Consider the following 20515-nt stretch of genomic DNA (forward strand, 5'->3'; position numbering starts at 1 on the left):
GGTGACATCCAAGTACTATTAGGCAGGGGGGGAAATAAACCTCAAAATACTTTACAAACTATATTGTGTTACTTTGATATAGAGCAGCAATGGCTAACCTTTTTCGCGTCAGATGTCGAAAGTGCGCCTGTGTTGACACTCCCAAAGTGCCCCGCTCCCACGCATGCGACCCCTGCAGCCCCATGCATGTACATGCCCCCCCATCCCATGTTGGGTTTAGCAGTCTCTTGGGGCCAAAAATGGGCCGCATGGAAAGGGTGTTGCAACCCTCATGTTCCCCCTGCCCCCACGCATGTGCATGCAACCCCCTGCACATGTACACGTGTCTCCCATGTGCACTTCATCCTCTGCGCATGTGCGACAGATACCCAAAAGTCAGCTGGTTGGCAGGAGGTGCACACGCATGTGCAGTAGAGCTGAGCTGGGCAATGGCCTACGTGCCTGCAGAGAGGGCTCTGCTTGTAACCTGTGGCACGTGTGCCATAAGTTCACCATCACAGATATAGATGCTTTCTTTTCTATATAGCCTAATAATGAATTAAGGCCTTTTTCACTTCTAAAAGTATCTTTGATCTAAACCAAAAGTGTCTGTATCATGGGGTGAAATGCTATGGGTTCGCACTGGCCTGTCAGCCATAGGAGACAGTCGCAAAGGGAGCATGAGGCTCCCTACACCTGCCTGGATGCATGGTGAGGGAAGAAGAAAGATTTACGAATTCTTATTTTCCTTAGGAAAAAAACAAACATTTAAAGCAGACATTCATTCTGTTTAAGGTTTGTAATGGCAACAGCTGTCTTGTTGCCATAAGTCAACAAGAGCTCATGGTTTCAAATTCTAATTTACTATCAAACTGTCATTTACTATAAGCCATAACAGATTATGATTACTATTACTAACCCCCTCAGAGAGGGTCCGCAACTTGGGCATCCTCCTCTATCCATAGCTCACATTAGAGAAACATCTTTCAGCTGTGGCGAGGGGGGCGTTTGCCCAGGTTCGCCTGGTGCACCAGTTGCGGCCCTATTTGGACCGGGAGTCACTGCTCACAGTCACTCATCCCCTCATCACCTCGAGGCTCGACTACTGTAACGCTCTCTACATGGGGCTACCTTTGAAAAGTGTTCGGAAACTTCAGATCATGCAGAATATAGCTGCGAGAGCAATCATGGGCTTCCCTAAATATGCCCATGTCACACCAACACTCCGCAGTCTGCATTGGTTGCCGATCAGTTTCCGGTCACAATTCAAAGTGTTGGTTATGACCTATAAAGCCCTTCATGGCACCGGGCCAGGTTATCTCCAGGACCGCCTTCTGCCGCACAAATCCCAGCGACCAATTAGGTCCCACAGAGTTGGCCTTCTCCGGGTCCCATCAACTAAACAATGTCGTTTGGCGGGACCCAGGGGAAGAGCCTTCTCTGTGGCGGCCCCGGCCCTCTGGAACCAACTCCCCCCAGAGATTAGAATAGCCCCCACCCTTCTTGCCTTTCGCAAGCTTCTTAAAACCTACCTCTGTCATCAGGCATGGGGGAATTAAGATATTCTTTCCCCCTACGCTTCCACAATTTATGTATGGTATGTTTGTATGTATGATTGGTTTTAAAATAAGGGTTTTTAGCTTCTTTAGTATTGGATTGTCGCATGTTGTTTTTACCACTCTTGTTAGCCGCCCCGAGTCTACGGAGAGGGGCGGCATACAAATCCAATAAAATGAAATGAAATGAAATAAAACAAACTAATCAATTCAAAAATCCTGCTAAAATGTGTCAGAGCACATTTTATTGTATTAAGTTATTGTTTTGTATTACACTAGTAAAAAAATAATTTTGTACCTCTGACAGAATACTTACTGCCTTCCCATGTGCAGTGCAGCAAGTTAAGGGCCCCTTCTATTCGCTTCCAGTGCTGAAGATGGAAGAATGCATAGGCCACTGCTTCACTGTCCCCACGCTTCAGAATATGCTCAGGAGGCAAAATTAAGCTTTTCATTTCTAGCAAGTACTGGAAGAAAAAATGAAAAGTGACGAGAAACTATACAGAATACAACGCATAAGTGTTTTCATGGTAAACATTTTTTAAATTACTTTAATCTTGATTTGTGTACCCGAAAACACAGCCTTATAAGGAAATGTGAATTATTTGGCAAATTCAAATTTACAAAGGGTGGTGGTGGTGTCACAGTGGGACAGACCAAATCAAATTAATGTGGATATTTTATTTGGAAACTGTATTGTTAGGTTCACTTCTTTGTGAAAAAGTTTGATAAATATTTCAATTATATGCCTTCAAAAATATTATCCTGGTAAAAGATAACTCTGATAAAACAATGATTTGCATACAAAATAGGCTAGGATAGCAGCTCAAGCAGATAGTTTACTAGGGATGTAATGTAAGTGTTAGAGATTATTACAAAAGTATAGTATCACATACTTTCATACATATAACTCAAAAGTGATGTGCTTGCTCATTACAGTTGGAGTTATTCATCACCAAGTAGGTTTCAAATGAAAGTCTCCAATTCCTATACTGAAAAAAGCAGCAAATTAAAAAACTTGTGTTTTACTGCAATGTCCTTCCTTCTGTCCTAATATTGCAACCGAAGATACTTTCTTTACAATTCAGATACAATTCATTATTGATTCTAAACCTGAAACCTAAAGTAAAATAAATGCATATAATAAATTATTTTAAAATACTTAGAATGAACTAAATAAACTGTAAATGACACTAATAACTATCTCTCCTTCCAGTGTTATTTTGGATTCTTGTCACCCAAAAACTATAATAATGCCCTGAAAATATTTTATGCATGTTCTTGAGGAAAGTCCAAATATTTGTAACCATTCAATTAAGTAATGTCTATGATTTATGATTTAGTTCATTTCATTAGCAATAGTTAATTCAATTTCATATTTGAAATATTAGAGTATTTGATTGTAGCCAATATTTCTGTTGACTCTAAGAATAGAACCAACAACATTCTAAGAATGTAACCAACTTGTTGCTTTACTTCATCAGATACCATGAACAAAGGGATTATTTACTAATCTAGTTTAGAGGATTTAATTTTCCCCATTCCAGTTCTTGATGGAATTTGGCCAAAGTTGTGGTCAAACCAAATGCATTTACTGCCTGACTGATTCTTCTCTTAGTGCCTGAGTCTATTTACTGGAGGGCAATACACTTACTAATCCTATATAAATCTTCTTGATCATTTTTTTAAAAAACCACTAAGGAATCATTCACATATTGTCAAAGTGGCTTTAAATATCCAGTCTCTGCTATGATTGTTTTTAGTCCATGAAATTAGTAGTATGGTGTTTATAGTTTTTAGATCCACAGTTACCTTTGATTAAAATAATCTGACATGTTTTTTTCCACAGCCCCTTGACATATAAGTCACAATAATTTTTTAAAAATGAAATCTGAAGTTTTACTAGATAAGAATATAAAATTATTACTGTGACATTAGTTTTCTTGATATGTGATACCAGTCAGAAGTACATAAAACATATTAGATCCCTCAAATACACAGTAGTCTTGAAGCAATAGGAAATACACCAAATTCTTGGATAATAATAGTTAAATTTGGGAGTTAAATGTGGTAGTTAAATTTGGGAGACTTATGGGTTCAACTTCCTCCTCTTGCTTTTTGCCCATGTTGTCTCCTGGATTTTATCTGATGATTTTAATGGACTTTATTTCAAAATTGTCTAGTCACACATATTTATTCACAATATATTAGGTAGAAAAATGATTTAAAAAAATTATAAAACATACAAATTCTTTTGGCATTTAGAACATCAGTGAAGATCTTCTTTCAATCCTAATTAAATGTCATCAGCATTTAATCAACACTTCTCTTTGAAAAGGGAGGAGAGGGATGGTTAGATATGTACTTACTTTTGGAACATGAGGGTTAAATTCTACTGCTCTATGTATTGCTTCTACAGCATTAATTTCAGCTGTGCTAAGTCCCCTTCTAGAAGCTGTTTCTGGAGAAAACCTATAGCAACATTCCAAATTTGTTATATTACAAAACAGAAACAATCCATAATCTAGCATCTTAAAAGATAAAGCAATAATGAAAAATAGCAGCAAAAGTTCAAATTAGTAATATTAATATACTTATACCAGAAAAATGAGATATAGTACTATGGCAGCATTAGTTGTTCTTTTGTGGAGTTGTAATCCAATAAAGTATTAAGTCTTATTTCTACTTGTCACATAAAAATATATGTGCATCTCAGATACATATTTCAGGCAAAATACTAATAAAAGTTGTTCATCTTAATATATTGTAAGATTCCCACCATTGTGGTGCATTAAGAATGATTAAAGTTTGGCAATTCTATCTATTTATGGCTATCCAATGAGTTATTGAATAAAATCAGTATTGAATAAATATTCATAAATAAATAAATTGAAAATAAATAAATTGAATTGCATAACACTAAATAAACCAAATATATAGCTAAATTAGGAAAGGAAAAAATCCCCCTTTGGATGCTGTTCCCAGAATTCAGTCAAAGGCTACATGTAGCCCTTGGCTTGTATAAAATAGGATATGTCTGCCATAGGTCATTGCTAACTCAGAATAAAAAAATTCAAAAACCAAATATTTGTAATTCTCTTTGTCACTTCCCATACCAGAGTTTTAAAATAGTTGTTTAGAAATGAATAGTGTGGATATCTACTATATATGCCCATATATTGCATATGTTTCTATTCCAATTGCTATTTAGCAGTAATTTGGCAGGAAAGTAAGATGTAATGAAAAATATTTGGTACACAGAAAGGCATTATTTTAGAATAACATTGGATAAATGCTATGATTTTTTTTTTTTTTAAAAAGAGGACAAAAGACATTTGATTTATGTTATCTTTTATATCAATTTGGAAACAAAACTGCCATGATCCGATAATGAAAATGTGTTAAAACTGCTTTACGGTATATCAATATACCTATCAAATATTTCACTTACCTATCTGAAACTGCTCTCGCTTTTAAGAGTGCTGCTGTGTAACATATTGCTGCTGATTTTGGAAGGCTGATATCTATGGAACAATAAAGTATTGTCTTTAGAGTAAGAAACGTTTCAAAATAATTCCTTCCCCGAACAGCAATTTATTCAGGAAATTTTCTATATATTAGATGTATAAGTTTAAAATCTGAAAGACAAAAACCAATCATATGCTTCTTACAATATTTCCACATTTAATATATTCAGCCAAGGTAGTGTTGCAGTGAGCATACTAGTACTGGAGAGACTGATTGATTGCTTTTATAAATTTATATAGCCACACATCTCCCAATGAAACCATAAGCAATGAATAAGCACCTTATTAACATGTCCCTTTATAAGCAACAGGCACCATTAAGTCTGGTGACATTCTTACAATAGTGTCTAGGGGAAGCGAAAACTTCATGGACTTTCAAAAGCCTTCCAAATCTTTAGGACAAAGCTATTCCATAAGGCAGGTACTATAATCAAGAAGCCTGGTTTCCAAAACCCCACCAGATTATATTCTTTTACCAAGGGCCCCTGAAGCATGCTCTCTACTGGATTTGGTGTAAGAGCATTGGGAATCATGCAAATGACCTCAACCCATATACTCTAAATTATAGTCAGAAGCACACTGGGATACCTGGGATACATCTGGCAGTAGTTACATGGGACCTCCAAAACTGCATGTGCTGCATTATTGTGGACCACCTAAAAGTTCTGAATGCTCTTTATGAATGTGCCATGTAGAGTGTCCTGCAACTGGCAGGTGATTAGGGTATGAGTGACAATGACCAATGCTTCCCAATCTAAGAATGGGTGAAAATGGAACATAGGATGCATTTATGCAAAGGCCTATCTGGTCACAGCTACCACCTGATAAAGGCACAAGTACAGAAAGATCTATCCAAAATTAATAATGGAAGATCATTAGATTCATGGCTGAGGGGAAGACTTAAAATCTTCTTGAACTAAAGATATTCAAGACCCCACTTGATCCCAGAGCTCACCAAGTGACCCTTAGCAGTTACTCATCAGTTCATGGTATAGAAATAAAAATGATATACAGTGGTCCCTCGATTTTCGCAGGTTTGAACTTCGCGAATAGCCTATACCACGGTTTTTCAAAAAATATTAATTAAAAAATACTTCGCGGTTTTTTTCCTATACCACTTTTTTTCCATCTGATGAGGTCATACGTCATTGCCAAACTAATAATTTTTGCAAATAAATAACAACAACAAAAATTATTGTTAATAAATAATTATGTTTATAAATATCAGGATCACTAATCAATGGTAAGTACCAGCGATAATGGTGAGTAAATGGTTGTTAAGGGAATGGGAAATGGTAATTTAGGAGTTTAAAGTGTTAAGGGATGGCTTGTGATACGGTCCATAGCCAAAAATTGTGTATTTACTTCCGCATCTCTACTTCGCGGAAATTCGACTTTCGCGGGCGGTTTTGGAACGCATCCCCCACGGAAATTGAGGGAACACGGTACAACCTTGAGCATCCAAGCGACAAATAAGGATATAAATGTAATAGCAATGTACAGTATATAGTAATAAGTGTATTTCTACAACAAGAATTCAGTGCTCCAAACAGTAGACCTAAGGAGCTACCTAAGGAGTAGGGACTTTACAAAAGTAGGCCATATGTACCATATTTTTGGGTGTATAAGACTCACCTTTTTCCTCCCTAAAAGAGGCTGATAATTAGGGTGAGTCTTATACTCTGAATGTAACTTTTTTCCCCAGCCCTAACTAGCTGCTAACGATCTTCCCAGCTCTTACCTTGCAGGCTCTTTCATTGTTTCTCTGTGTGAAGAATATTTTCCAAACCCTAAGTCTTTGCAGGATTTTTTCCATTACTCAAGCTTGCTCTGAAGAAGTTTCTTTCCAACCCAAACCAGGTACTAACAATGTTCTCAGCTTTTACCGGCTTGCAAGCTCTTTCATTGTTTACTTTCTGTGAAGAAGAATGTTTTCCAAGCCCTAAATTTTTGAAGGGTTTTCCATTGCTCTACTTGCTCTGACTGTTTCTTTCCAGGTGCTAATGATGTTCCCAGCTCTTATTGGCTTGGAAGCTCTTTCATTATTACTGTCTCAGAATAAAGGTTTAACCTTTATTCTGAAACAGTAACCAGGGGAGAAAATAATTTACTGAAGCTGATCAGACTAAAGACACTAGCCATTCTTTTCACTATTTTCCTCTTCAAAAACTAAGCTGCATCTTAGTGTCTTATATTCTGAAAAATACGGTAGTTTTAAAACAAATTTCCCTTGTTGTTATGATTTGAATTATGGGTACAACGAGAGAAAAGTGATCTATATTATACTCTTTTGAACCGGATGCACTTCCTATTTCATAGTTTCATATAACCTATAACTTATTTTTCTAAATTTTTAAAGATCTACACAGCCAGTGGTTTTGCTTCATAAATATGTATTCCTAACATTCATTTACTTACCACAATCTTCTTTACTTCAAACAATCACCCTCGTGTAATTTTCTCCCCTACACAATCTTACTACCCTTCCCATTCGCACTGTTAATGCCAATGCAGAAACATAAAGAACTTCATAATTATTATACATTCTTACCATCATACTTTGCTAGAACTGCCTGGACATCAGCATAAGCTTGTATCTCCAGAAGTGTTTCAAGGAGGTTTTCATGGATATTCAGTACACTTAGGACAGGAAATTCTTTCATTAACTATAAACAGGGGGAGGAAAATATTTTATGCACAATTAGTTTTGGTAAAAAAATGAGTGCAGATTACAGAGATGTAGACAATACAAATTTGCAAGGATTTTTTTAGTGCCAGAAGATGAAAAGCAGAAGAAGGTAAGCAATTTTTTTTGCCAACATGCAGCTGTACCACACACAAGCCTAACCAGCAAAAGAGGGGGGGGGGGGGAACCTGTAACTTCATTTAAACTGACATAAAAACCCATTAAAACAAGCAAAGTCATCTAACTGAAAAAGTCCTAAAGTGAAAATGACTGGGAATGCATCCTGATAATGCTCAATATCCAAATGAGGCCACCATAATTACTTTTTAAAAACATTTATATGCAATAGTGATGCAGAAAATATTGTGAATTTAAAAAATCAATTTTTAAGTTATGAAGACTGTAAGTGGACAACAGTCATTTTGATTGTGGGAGATAGAAGCATAATAAATAATTTCAAAAACTGTTCTTTTAAATTAATTATATCTGTTTCATACTCAAAACTGATTAATTTGATGATCTACAAGTTTTTAGAGTTCAATTTACATGCCCTTACTATGCAAATTTAAACCATCCTTATAATTATTTTTAATCACAATACACTATAGATCTTTTTCCTAATAAATTAAAACAACTAAAATGAGAAAATGAAAAAAGCAATATTTTTCCATGTAAAAAACACTTCTGTGTAAACTTACATCCCTCATCATTTTTGCTGCTTCTTTAATCCTTCCAAGTTTTCTTGCACACATAGCTAGTCTTCTTTTCACGTAAACCAATACATTGGTATCTCTTCCTGAAAAGAGATTCATCTAATGTATTACTGCCAGAAGTAACTTTGTCTCTGAGGGGTTTTTTACATATGCACAGTATATCTTATTATTTTGTCTAAATATATTTACTGATCATAAAAACATAAAATGCAGAGCGCACCAGTAAATTTGACATGTTTTACTTTCATTTTTAATACTAAGTATACATGAGATTCTAATAGAATACTTTACATTGGAAGAAAATATATGTTATGCAGATGTTGCTATATACATAAATATTATGTTTGTAAAAAATAAAAGGTATATTCTTTTCAATATTCATTTGTTCATCGCTCTTGTAAATTTGAATGTTTGCTGTGATGGAATGTGCACCTGAAGAAGCAGAGCATCTTTTCAACATGGCTTTCTCAGGGAAAAACAGGGGTGAAATGCTCCCGGTTTGCTTGTGCCTGTCAGTCGTCAGGAGGGCCAATCGCGAAGGGAGCGCAAGTCTCCGCCCACCGGATATGGCCATTTGGGTTCTTTTACCCTCTGTGCGTGCACAAAGCATTCTGTGCATATGCAGAGGGTAAAAGAATCCAAATGGCGGTGTCCTGGTGGAGCCTCGCACTTCCTTCGCGACCGGCTCTCCGATGACTGACAGGCACAAGCGAACTGGGAGCATTTCAGCCCTGTGAAAAAGGCAACTGAGAAGGATTTCAGAGAAAATCCCAAATTAAGACACTATGCTGGATGAGAGAAGGAGAAAAGGTTTAGGGTAGCTACTTCCTAGAATCTCTTAGGCTATATCTATTAGGGCAGAACTTTAGTTTGGCATGTAAACACTGAAGCAAATAAAGCATGGGACACAACTGGATTTCACTGCGTTGTTTTTGGGCTTGACAGATTATCTATCATTCATTCATTCATTCATTCATTCATTTATTAGATTTGTATGCTGCCCCTCTCTGCAGACTCGGAGGGGCTTCACCTTATGATCCCCAATTAAGTCCAAAGTAGAAATTCAAACAAACACATTTGTAAAGTAAACAAAGTTGGTTTATCAAAAGGAAAATACTATCCAAACACACTTTTAATCAGCCAAAGTGCTCTCTCACAAACCACAAGCCTTGAATGCTGTGAAAAACATAAAACAAAAGCAAAGCAGATAAAAGGCAGCTGTAAAGACGTCACAGCTACCCCTCAAACTTAACTGTGAATTAGTCTAAGAGTCCTAGTAAAATCCTGACATAAACCACAGTTCTCTCTCTCTCTCCAAACGGATAAACTCCCACGCCGAGAGGCAACAACATTGGCAATTTATCAGCAGCCCTATTAGCCTAATTGCCCCAGCCACAGGTGTTCTCCCTTATTTCCTATAATACTTGCACATTTGTTCCTTCCTTGACATCAACTTGCGTCTGCCAACATCTATGAATGCCTCCCCTTCTGAATCTAACGATGATGGTTCACTAATGGGGTAATTAGCTAATGGTCTGCCTGTAATTACCTCCTCCGTTGATCCTACTTCACTTCCAGAATCTTCCCCTTCCCCTGTCGGAAGCTGTTGGCAGTAAAACCGACCTCTGATAATGTGAGGATTCTCCCACATCAACCCCCACAGTCCTTGGAGCAGGAGCTGGCCCAGAGCCAACCACAACACTATCAAATGGACACTCGTAGGTTGCTCAATTTTACTGCTTTCTGTTGCACTAAAATTAAAATGTACAGTAATCAGTTCTAATCTCTGATTTACAATTTTGTGTTATATTGCTTTTAACTCCGTATTATTGAAAAAGTATTAGCCTTTGTGTTAGAGATTACAGAGAACAATCTCAAATCTACCGATTTCAAACAATTTGCGCAACAATACTCACTAAGTTGTGCCTCGTGGTGTGGATTTTGTGAACTGCTGTGCTGAGACTTTTTATAAACGATTTCTCCTGCTCTCAGAGCTTGTTTAAAGTATTTTTCAGCTTCTAAAATAGTAATTGCTTCTTCCTCAGCCAGAAGAATGTATGCTGTTGCACAACTGAAAGGGAAAATTTTGTAAGCCACCCAGTAAGTAGGAATGGTATATGAATGTAATAAATAAACAATGGAACATTGTGTTTAAATAGAAACAAGCATATGATTTTTTCTGAATTTGGATATTATAACAACAATTAAGATTTTCTGAATGTGAAACTTGTAATAAATCTGAGTAAGGCATGTGCTTTCCTAGTTTACTCTCTGAAGGCAATATAGCCAATAAGCACATATTGACTTCCATTGTGTACTTTCATTTCATGAACTAAATGACAGATCCAGTTAATATTATTGCTTCATACTTGATTTGAAGAGTTCAGCCTTTAAAAAAAAATCATTTAAAAAAACTGAACAAGACAACTTTCAAGAAATTAGAATGGTTATTACACATATTATTTAAGTCTGCTAATAATATGACTATGTAATGTAAAATTATATGTTTTAAATTTAAACTGAATTTCTAAAAATTAGAATTTTAATTCAATTCTTTTTAGATAGTGGGTGTAGCAACTTTTTTTACTTGCCTAGCCACATAGAGCAAAGAGCTATTGTCTTGGCCTGCATATAAAGTATATAATATATACTTAACGTATATTTTATTTATTTATTTTCAAATTTATAAGCCGCCCCTCTCCTGATGGACTCAGGATGACATACAACAGTAAAATGAATACAAAAATTTTAAAAATACCCCAAAGTAGATACAATAAAAATGAACACAAAATTAAAACCCAATATAAAGCAAGTATACAATCATCACTCATTCATACTAGTGGATGGAGCAGAATACTATCGTTCAACAGGCCCAGGCCTGCTAGCACAAGCCTGTTTTCAAAGCCTTCAGAAAGCCAGGAGGGTGAGGGCGGTGTGAATCTTTGGGGGGAGTTGGTTCCAGAGGACCAGGGACTGCAACAGAGAAGGCCCTTCCCCATGGTCACACCAGCTGGCATAGCTTGGCCAATGGGACCCGAAGAAAGCCAACTCTGTGTAATCTAATCGGTCACTGGGACATTATTTTTGTACATTATTTTATTATATCTTGTGAGGCTGTATTAATAGCTTTCCAGTGTCATATATGGCCCTTGGGCCATAGATTGGACACACCTGGATTAGAATGAGCATGCAAACTTACTCATTATTTAATTCTAAAGCTTGATATGCTGCTTTGATTCGGGCCTGAGGATTCCTTTCCCGCCATGCCTTCTGCATAACTGTTTAAACAGAATAATTTATGTAAAAATTAAATATTCATGCAAGAACACATTTCAGAAAAATAAAACTAACTTTAAGAGAATATTACACATTTCCATGAAAATTAATGTCTAACTGAATTTTATGTATATTTTCTAACATGAAAATGTTTAAAAAATTGATTAACAAAAACATATAGAAATAACAATTACATTCCTCACACAGAATTTTTTACAATTGATTATTATTTTCTTCTTGCCAATAAGAATAGAAACAACAATTATATACCGTTCCATCGGGCTTTACAGCCCTCTCCAAGCAGTTTACAATGTCAGCATATTGCCCCCAATAATCTGAGTCCTCATTTTACCAACTTTGGAAGGATGGAAATTTAGACAATCTTCAGCAAGTCAGAATTGAACTATTGGAAATGAGCAAAATTAGCAGCAATAATGCATTCTAACCACTGTGCAAGCAAGGCCAACAAGGCACTGAGGTTATTTAGCTATTATATCAGAGTACTATGCTGAGGATCTCGCTCACTTGTAAAAGAGATCTTCAGTATGGAAGTCCAATATAATAGCTGAACTATTTTTTTTTAAAAAACCACCCTCTAATTGTGAAAAGGGTTATAAGCAAAAGATTGTGTCCAGAAAAAAATATCTACACCTGCCCTAATCATAAAAATCAAGATCCATGTGACTAACTCTAACATATGCAAGATGGCGGTCTTAATATCTGATTGTCTTCAATTTTAGCAAGAAAATTCAAGAATCCATATATGTTTCTTTTGAAAACAAAAATGAAACTGTCCATCAAGAATAATATGAAAAATGCTAAAACAACTTTTTGGAAGCAAAAAGTTAGCTTTGGCTTGCTTAATGAGATAATAGACTACATTAATATAACAAAAATCCTGCTCTTTTAGTAATGAACATTATCACTAAAGTAACTTATAGACATAGGCTTACAGTATATAAGCTATGACTGATACATTGGAAAGCATTAATGCATTAATTGCCAAAAAATTGATATACAACACCGAGTGCCTTTGTTTTTCTTTTCTTTTTTAAAAAGAGGTATAGGTAATATATAACTCCCACAGAGAAATAGCATGATTAGAAGTTGTAAAATCTTGGGCTCGTTTTTTTAAAGACATTCATAAATAACGCTATTTTTATTTCAAATTTACAAACTTCACAAGAGTATTCATAAGCTCGAAAAGTAATTTAATTTAATTTAATTCAGATAAGAGATAGCCCTAAAAAGAAATTAGTCCAGTTTGAGTTTAAAATAATTTTTAATTGGTTTTATTGCCATAAAATAAATGAAAAATGGCAAATCTTCAGAAAATGACTGTGTTATAGTTGAAATGCTGAAAGGCGGTGGTCACAGTTTACATGGGATGTTAGCAAAACTATATTTTAGATGCTTCAGAGAAGAAAAATACCTGTTGCATGGAAAAATGTTGAAGTGATTCATACACAAGAAAACTTAATTTGGCTTAAAAACAAACCTGAAAAAGAGCCAGGTTATGTTTAATAAAATCACCAAAGAATGATTTTTTAAAAATATCTGGAGATGAACTAGATGCAGTAGATCACTACATATCTGTACCTTGACCAGCAGATTTCAATGGAAGGTGATACAATAAAGGGAATTGAATGGTGTGTTAAGCTAAGCATAATTTTCTAGAATAATCTCTGCCAAAGAGACAAGTTTTTGATCAGTGAGAGTTCTAACAGGAAACATGGGCACTAACTCACAATTGATATGAGTGATAGCCTTACTCTATAAGGTTATCACAATTGATATGAGTTACTCTATAATGCTAAGAAAAAACTTAGATTCTTTCTTCTTTCACAAAAAAAATAAATTATACCTGCATCTGAAGGCCTAAGAGAGTCTGTTTCACAAGTTAAAAAACTCTGATGATCCTGAGCAGATAAATTCATATCATAATATGTTAGTGGCTCCTTTCCTGTCACCCATGCATATCTTCAAGAGGAAAAAAAGAGCATCATTAATTCCATAATAAAAAAGAGCATCATTAATTCCATAATTCTATGCATATCTATTCAGAACTAGTTTTTTCTAAATAAAAGTACTTTTAAAATTTTCTTTAATGCCTTCTAGTCAATCCTGAGCCTAGACAATTATATGGAATAATCCCTATGGCTTTCTTAGCAACCTTTACCGTTTATTATTTAACTTATTTATTAATTTGCAAAGTTGTCTTATTCTTAGAGCTAAGAATGTGAATGATCCAATAACACCGTACTGGTTTTGTGTCTAAGACTAAGGACACTCAATCTCCCACTTTCTACCAGTGCCATTAATTGGGCTCCCAAGCATATATTATAGTTTAGCCTTAAGGAATACTAACACAAGAAACAGAAATGTAAGAAGTACAGTATATTTAACTGAAGAACTTGTTCTTTTTTTTCTGTGCATCATGACTTAGACTGAATAAATAGTAGCCTAAGAAAGAATAGAGAGACTTAGAATAAGCCTTTATTATACATTTCCAAAATGGCTTGGATTTAAGAATAGAAGTACTGAACAGTGAAATTGATGATAACAATTATTTTTAATAATATTTTGTAAGTATTCATGGTATCCATTCAAACAATTATTTTCACAAAAAATAAAGAAAGCAATTATCTGTATATGATTACCTGTGCAAACATTAATCTGCTATATTTTGGGGTATTTTAGGATGAGATATAATTTGGAATTAATGGCTGCCTTTTATCGTTTTAAACAAATAAGGTATAAAAGAAATACAATCATTAGGTACCTGTTATATTCTGCTCCTCTAAAGAGATTGAGTGGATTTCTCCATACTTTGCACTCTGTTTTAGAAAAAGATAATTTAGTCTTAAAATTAATCTAGAACTACCCTTGCTTAATAAAGCTATCTTTTGGAAACCTGAAAGTGAGAGATCACTAAATCTAAACTACGTCCAAGTATATAAAAAAATAAGAGCAGAACTTTTTACTTCAAATTGGGATCCCTTTGAGTCAGTCTTGAGACTTGGCAAGTGCCTGGATAAGTCCATGCAGTTTTTCTAGGCAATAATTTTGAAGGTTTGCCATTACCTTCTTCCTAAAGTTGAGAATGATTAGTCCAATCATCTGGTCATGCCTAGAATTTAGTGTCCCAATTTCTAGCCTGGTCCCTTTAATCGCTACATTCAAAGTGGCTTTTATTTTTCAAATCAGTGTAAGCCAAAAACTGAGATGAGCTTTCACATGGGTCTAAAATTAAGTATGAATAACAGTTTACAGTTAAACTACATATTATGCAAAATCAGAATGAATGCTAGACAAAAAATTGGCAAAAATGAAGGAATGAGCATGCCTATCCTATTTCTGATTTTTCAAATTGTACTTTGAATTCCTTTAAGAAAGGAAAGATTTTCAGTGCAGAATACATGCAAAAAAGAGTAACAAATAGATGTTCTTGTACCACAAAACATACAGTTTGGCAATTAATAGATTTTTTAAGGATTCCATTTTTAACTGTCCAATCAAAAATTTAAGCTAATATCTTTTCTTTTTCATACGTATGTATATATGTGTATGTATGTATGTCCCTTATAAAAATTACTTAAATAACTTATATGGACTAGTTACCAAGTACATTTACAGGAAGCCAAATATTAGAAATAACCCACCTGAGAGATTTTGTCTGTTCATTTCATTTTCTCCACTAGCAGCTGAAAAATTTGCCTGTGCAGAACTAGTATTCTCTGCCCCTCCAATGAGGGGTCGCAAATGACTCACAGAAACCTGTTCAATAAACGACATGCCATATTTTCTGAAGTACCACCATTCAAATATCTGGAACAAGAAACAGAAAAATATGTGGAATGCTATTATTATGAAGAGAGGGAGGAAGGGAGGGAGAGGGAGGGGGGGGAGAGAGACGTTGGATTTGGCATTTTTATTGACTAATATTTTTGTCCTGTTTTTTCATTTACCCTCCAATAGAAAAAAATGACAATTTCCTCACAGCTAACCAGACATAAAAACAACATATATTATCTCAAAATTTTCTTTTTCATGTCAGAAAGAATATATATTTAATAGTTGACATCATGTTAAAGTGGTCAATTAGTACTTTACTACATAGGAATCTGAGAACTAATTTTCCATTTCACAGAATAAGCCTCAGCATATGAGATATGCATAATCTAAACAAATAAATATTTTTTTCTGAATAAATCTTAACTTTAAGAATTCCTCATAGAGACGTTTTTTATAATTTTATAAATGTTTTTCCTTGTGAGATTATATTTCTTATTCTATCAAATAGCACCATCTGGAGTTCAGCTAGTACTGTATACCAGATGCACTGTGTTTTCAATTTAGTGCTAGCAGTTTGCCTAAAATCTAATTTTAAAAATCTACAGCTTTGATGAAATGATACATTAAATGGTATTAGGCATATTCACCATATTTCATGTATTGTAAAAATTCAAAAAGTTATCTAATTCATTCTTGGTTGTTGTATGCATAATTATAACATGTTTTTAAAAATACTTTTTCTGCTTAGAACAGAAATGTAACAATAGCAGGACCAAACATAGTTTGATCCTTAAAACAGGCCAGGAAACAAGTTTTTATTTTCAGTTCAATGAATTGTCTAGCTTTAGACAATTGAAATTTATGAAATTCAGACAAGATTAACTTAAGGCAAATCCATATCAATGAGTCTTTTCCAGGTATGGAAACAACTGAAACTAACTTCTCATGGAAAATGACAAAATATAGTAAAATCAGTCTTATATGAAAATGTGAAACATTCCTTTAATACTCAGTTTGTTTCCAGTGTTTTCAAAAACTATGAACTTAAGCAACAATTTAGCCCATTTCTACTATATTTCTTGATTAGTTAAGAAACACAGAAAAGCAGAAAAATACTTACAAATATCAGACCAGATATCAAAGATGAAGTCCCCGTAAGTGCGACATAGAATTTTGGTGTCAGTGTGCTCAAGAAAACAGTCACTGTCAAGGAAAAGATATGTCCTGTCGGTTAATACAGTTAGATTTCATAATCTTGAGGTTGAAAATAAATAGCTGAAAATATCCTGTAATGTTTAGTGAATAACTCAAGACCTTATCTAGGTAAGATTAAATCCAAGAACCTCTACCTTGAGAATTATAAATGAAAAAAAGGTCAAACATAACAGTAGAATGGAACAATAGACTAAGCAATGAAAAAGAAAACAATTACATAGCGATATGAGAATAAATGTTAGGCAGGTGAGAAACCCAGGAATGAGAAGGGAAGTTGAGTTTGCTATTAACCTCCTCCAGTGTGGTATTTCCCCATTGGGTCCCCCAACCGCACAGCCAAGTCTTATTACGGAAGGATATTTTGCAAATCTAGCCAACTGTCATGCAATAAACAATAGTTAAATGATCCATGACTTACTACCATGTTTTCCCAAAAATAAGACCCTGTATTATATTTTTTGAACCCTGAAATAAGTGGTTGGCCTTATTGCCATGCCCAAAAGCCCAATTGGGCTGGGGATGAATTATTTTTGGGAAAACAGGATACATATGTTCCAAATACTGTATATTCTTTTTGCAAAATAAATTCAAAACATGTAGAAACAAAATATATGAAGCCATTCAATTGAAGTTAGTGATGAACTAATCAAAAACAAACCCACTATTACATTATGTAGAGAGAATTGCTTTTCTTTTGTTTGCTTGTCTCTTTGATTGATTCCTGCCATCTGTTTGCATGTGGCAGTTTTCCTGCCAACTTTACAGAAGCAGTTTGCCACTGCCTTCTTCCCAGGGCTGAGACAGTGGCTGACCCAGTCACCTAGCCCCATGCAGGGCAGTTTCTAGTTTGCTATCTTTAACAATTATTCAAACTGGCTGTCATGGATTTGTATTGAATAAATCTTATTAGAATTTAGCTATATAATCTAATCTATAGAGATAATCCCTCAAATATACCTACTTAATTTATAATGTCAAAGGCTATATATTTTAAATAATGGATCTTCCATGTTTGGGTACCACACAGTCACTAGTAAATTTCCACACCCAATTAAGAAGCATTGTCAGACCATTTTCTACTGCGGCTTGACTTCCTGGCTCCAATCCTTCCCCACAGGGAGGCGGAACCGATTAAGCTGTTCCGCCCCAGACGCCTGATGGATCCAGAGAGCTTTCAGAAGGCGCTTGGGGTTATTCCAGATACACTCGTACACAGTTCGGCAGAGTCTCTGGCTGAGGCCTGGAACAAGGCTGCAGCGGAGGCTCGACCGAATTGCGCCGTTGCGACCTCTCCGCGGCACTAGACCCCATAGAGCTCCATGGTTCAACGAGGAGCTCCGGGAGTTGAAACGCCAGAAGAGACGTCTAGAGAAGCGATGGAGGAAGAGTAAGTCCGAATCCGATCGAACACTTGTAAGAGCACATGTTAAGACTTACAAAGTGGCGCTCAAGGCGGCAAGATGCGCGTATCATTCCGCCTTGATTGCATCAGCGGAATCCCGCCCGGCCGCTCTGTTTAGGGTGACCCGCTCCCTTCTTAATCAGGGGGGAGTTGGGGAGCCCTTGCAGAGTAGTGCCGAGGATTTTAACACGTTTTTCGCTGATAAAATCGCACGGATCCGAGCGGACCTCGACTCCAATTGGAATACAGAGTCGACTGACAACGAGTCAGTTGAGGTGACTGGGGCACGTACTTGTCCACCTGTCTGGGAAGAGTTTGATCTGGTGACACCTGATGAAGCGGACAAGGCCATTGGAGCTGTGAGTTCCGCCACCTGTTTACTGGATCCGTGTCCCTCCTGGCTGGTTTCGGCCAGCAGGGAGGTGACACGGAGGTGGGTCCAGGAGATTGTCAACGCTTCTTTGGGGAGGGGTCCTTCCCGGATCCCTACAAGGAGGCACTTGTGCGCCCCCTCCTCAAGAAGCCTTCCCTGGACCCAGCCATTCTCAACAACTATCGACCAGTCTCCAACCTTCCCTTTATGGGGAAGGTTGTTGAGAAGGTGGTGGCGCTCCAACTCCAGCGGTCCTTGGAAGAAGCCGATTATCTAGGTCCTCAGCAGTCAGGATTCAGGCCCGGCTACAGCATGGAAACTGCTTTGGTCGAGCTGATGGATGATCTCTGGCGGGCCCGGGACAGGGGTTTATCCTCTGTCCTGGTGCTTCTTGACCTCTCAGCGGCTTTCGATACTATCGACCATGGTATCCTTCTGCACCGGCTGGAGGGGTTGGGAGTGGGAGGCACTGTCCTTCAGTGGTTCTCTTCCTACCTCTCTGGTCGGTCGCAGTCGGTGTTAGTGGGGGGTCAGAGGTCGACCTCTAGGTTACTCCCTTGTGGGGTGCCTCAGGGGTCGGTCCTCTCCCCCCTACTATTTAATATCTACATGAAACCGCTGGGTGAGATCATCCAAGGGCATGAGGTGAGGTATCATCAGTATGCAGATGATACCCAGCTCTACATCTCCACCCCGTGTCCAGTCGGCGAAGCAGTGGAAGTGATGTGCCGGTGCCTGGAGGCTGTTGGGGTCTGGATGGGTGTCAACAGACTCAAACTCAACCCGGATAAGACGGAGTGGCTGTGGGTTTTGCCTCCCAAGGACAATTCCATCTGTCCGTCCATCACCCTGGGGGGGGAGTCACTAACCCCCTCAGAGAGGGTTCGCAACTTGGGCGTCCTCCTCGATCCACAGCTCACATTAGAGAAACATCTTTCAGCTGTGGCGAGGGGGGCGTTTGCCCAGGTTCGCCTGGTGCACCAGTTGCGGCCATATTTGGACCGGGAGTCACTGCTCACAGTCACTCATCCCCTCATCACCTCGAGGCTCGACTACTGTAATGCTCTCTACATGGGGCTACCTTTGAAAAGTGTTCGGAAACTTCAGATCGTGCAGAATGCAGCTGCGAGAGCTATCATGGGCTTTCCTAAATTTGCCCATGTCACACCAACACTCCGCAGTCTGCATTGGTTGCCGATCAGTTTCCGGTCACAATTCAAAGTGTTGGTTATGACCTATAAAGCCCTTCATGGCACCGGACCAGAATATCTCCGGGACCGCCTTCTGCCGCACGAATCCCAGCGACCAGTTAGGTCCCACAGAGTTGGCCTTCTCCGGGTCCCGTCAACTAAACAATGTCGTTTGGCGGGACCCAGGGGAAGAGCCTTCTCTGTGGCGGCCCCGACCCTTTGGAATCAACTCCCCCCAGATATCAGACTTGCCCCCACCCTCCTAGCCTTTCGTAAGCTCCTTAAAACCCACCTCTGTCGTCAGGCATGATGGAATTGACATGTTCCTTCCCCCTAGGCTTATAAAATTTATGTATGGTATGCTAGTGTGTATGATTGGTTTTAACTTGTGGTGTTTTAAAATTAATTTAAATATTGGATTTGTTTACATTGTATGGCGATTGCTGTGAGCCGCCCCGAGTCTGCGGAGAGGGGCGGCATACAAATCTGATTAATAAATAAATAATAAATAAATAAATTGTAGGGGGAAGGGGGAATAATGCATATGTCCCTAAAACCCTACTTAATATATAATGTAAATTCAACCATAGTCTTTAGGGTTTTAGACTAGTCATGCTCTAAAATATTTTTTTAATCAGATACAGTTACAATGGTTGACTAACATTTGACAGCTCTTGCTAAGGTCATATAATTAGAACAGTTAGCTTCATTTACAGCAAAAGCATTTCACTGCATTTGAAATGACAATACTGTATACATACAGCAAATCTCACATTCAGCCAGTAAATTAGAGACAGGACATC

At 37.1% G+C, this 20515-nt stretch overlaps 1 protein-coding gene across 11 annotated transcripts in view; it reads right to left on the bottom strand.

Annotated features, from left to right (window-relative positions):
- Positions 1-20515, bottom strand: part of ST7L (suppression of tumorigenicity 7 like) — a 39701-nt gene that overhangs the window by 17810 nt on the left and 1376 nt on the right. For 6 of the 11 annotated variants that reach the window (XR_011558561.1, XR_011558563.1, XR_011558562.1 and 3 more), the window contains exons 2-12: positions 16653-16735; positions 15400-15565; positions 14520-14574; positions 13602-13717; positions 11661-11739; positions 10378-10532; positions 8447-8544; positions 7614-7728; positions 4987-5059; positions 3905-4007; positions 1834-2002 (exon numbers count right to left, since the gene is read on the bottom strand). Coding sequence is in view for 3 of the 11 variants with exons in the window: in XM_070745622.1 (XP_070601723.1) it covers positions 1834-2002; positions 3905-4007; positions 4987-5059; positions 7614-7728; positions 8447-8544; positions 10378-10532; positions 11661-11739; positions 13602-13717; positions 14520-14574; positions 15400-15565; positions 16653-16735 (1212 nt within the window). In the remaining 8 variants the exon portion in view is untranslated. The remainder of the gene's footprint in view (positions 1-1833; positions 2003-3904; positions 4008-4986; positions 5060-7613; positions 7729-8446; positions 8545-10377; positions 10533-11660; positions 11740-13601; positions 13718-14519; positions 14575-15399; positions 15566-16652; positions 16736-20515) is intronic. The other 5 variants (XR_011558568.1, XR_011558565.1, XR_011558566.1 and 2 more) reach the window with 1 other exon arrangement.

Source organism: Erythrolamprus reginae, chromosome 3 (genome assembly GCF_031021105.1).
Source record: "Erythrolamprus reginae isolate rEryReg1 chromosome 3, rEryReg1.hap1, whole genome shotgun sequence".
Lineage (NCBI taxonomy): Eukaryota > Metazoa > Chordata > Lepidosauria > Squamata > Dipsadidae > Erythrolamprus > Erythrolamprus reginae.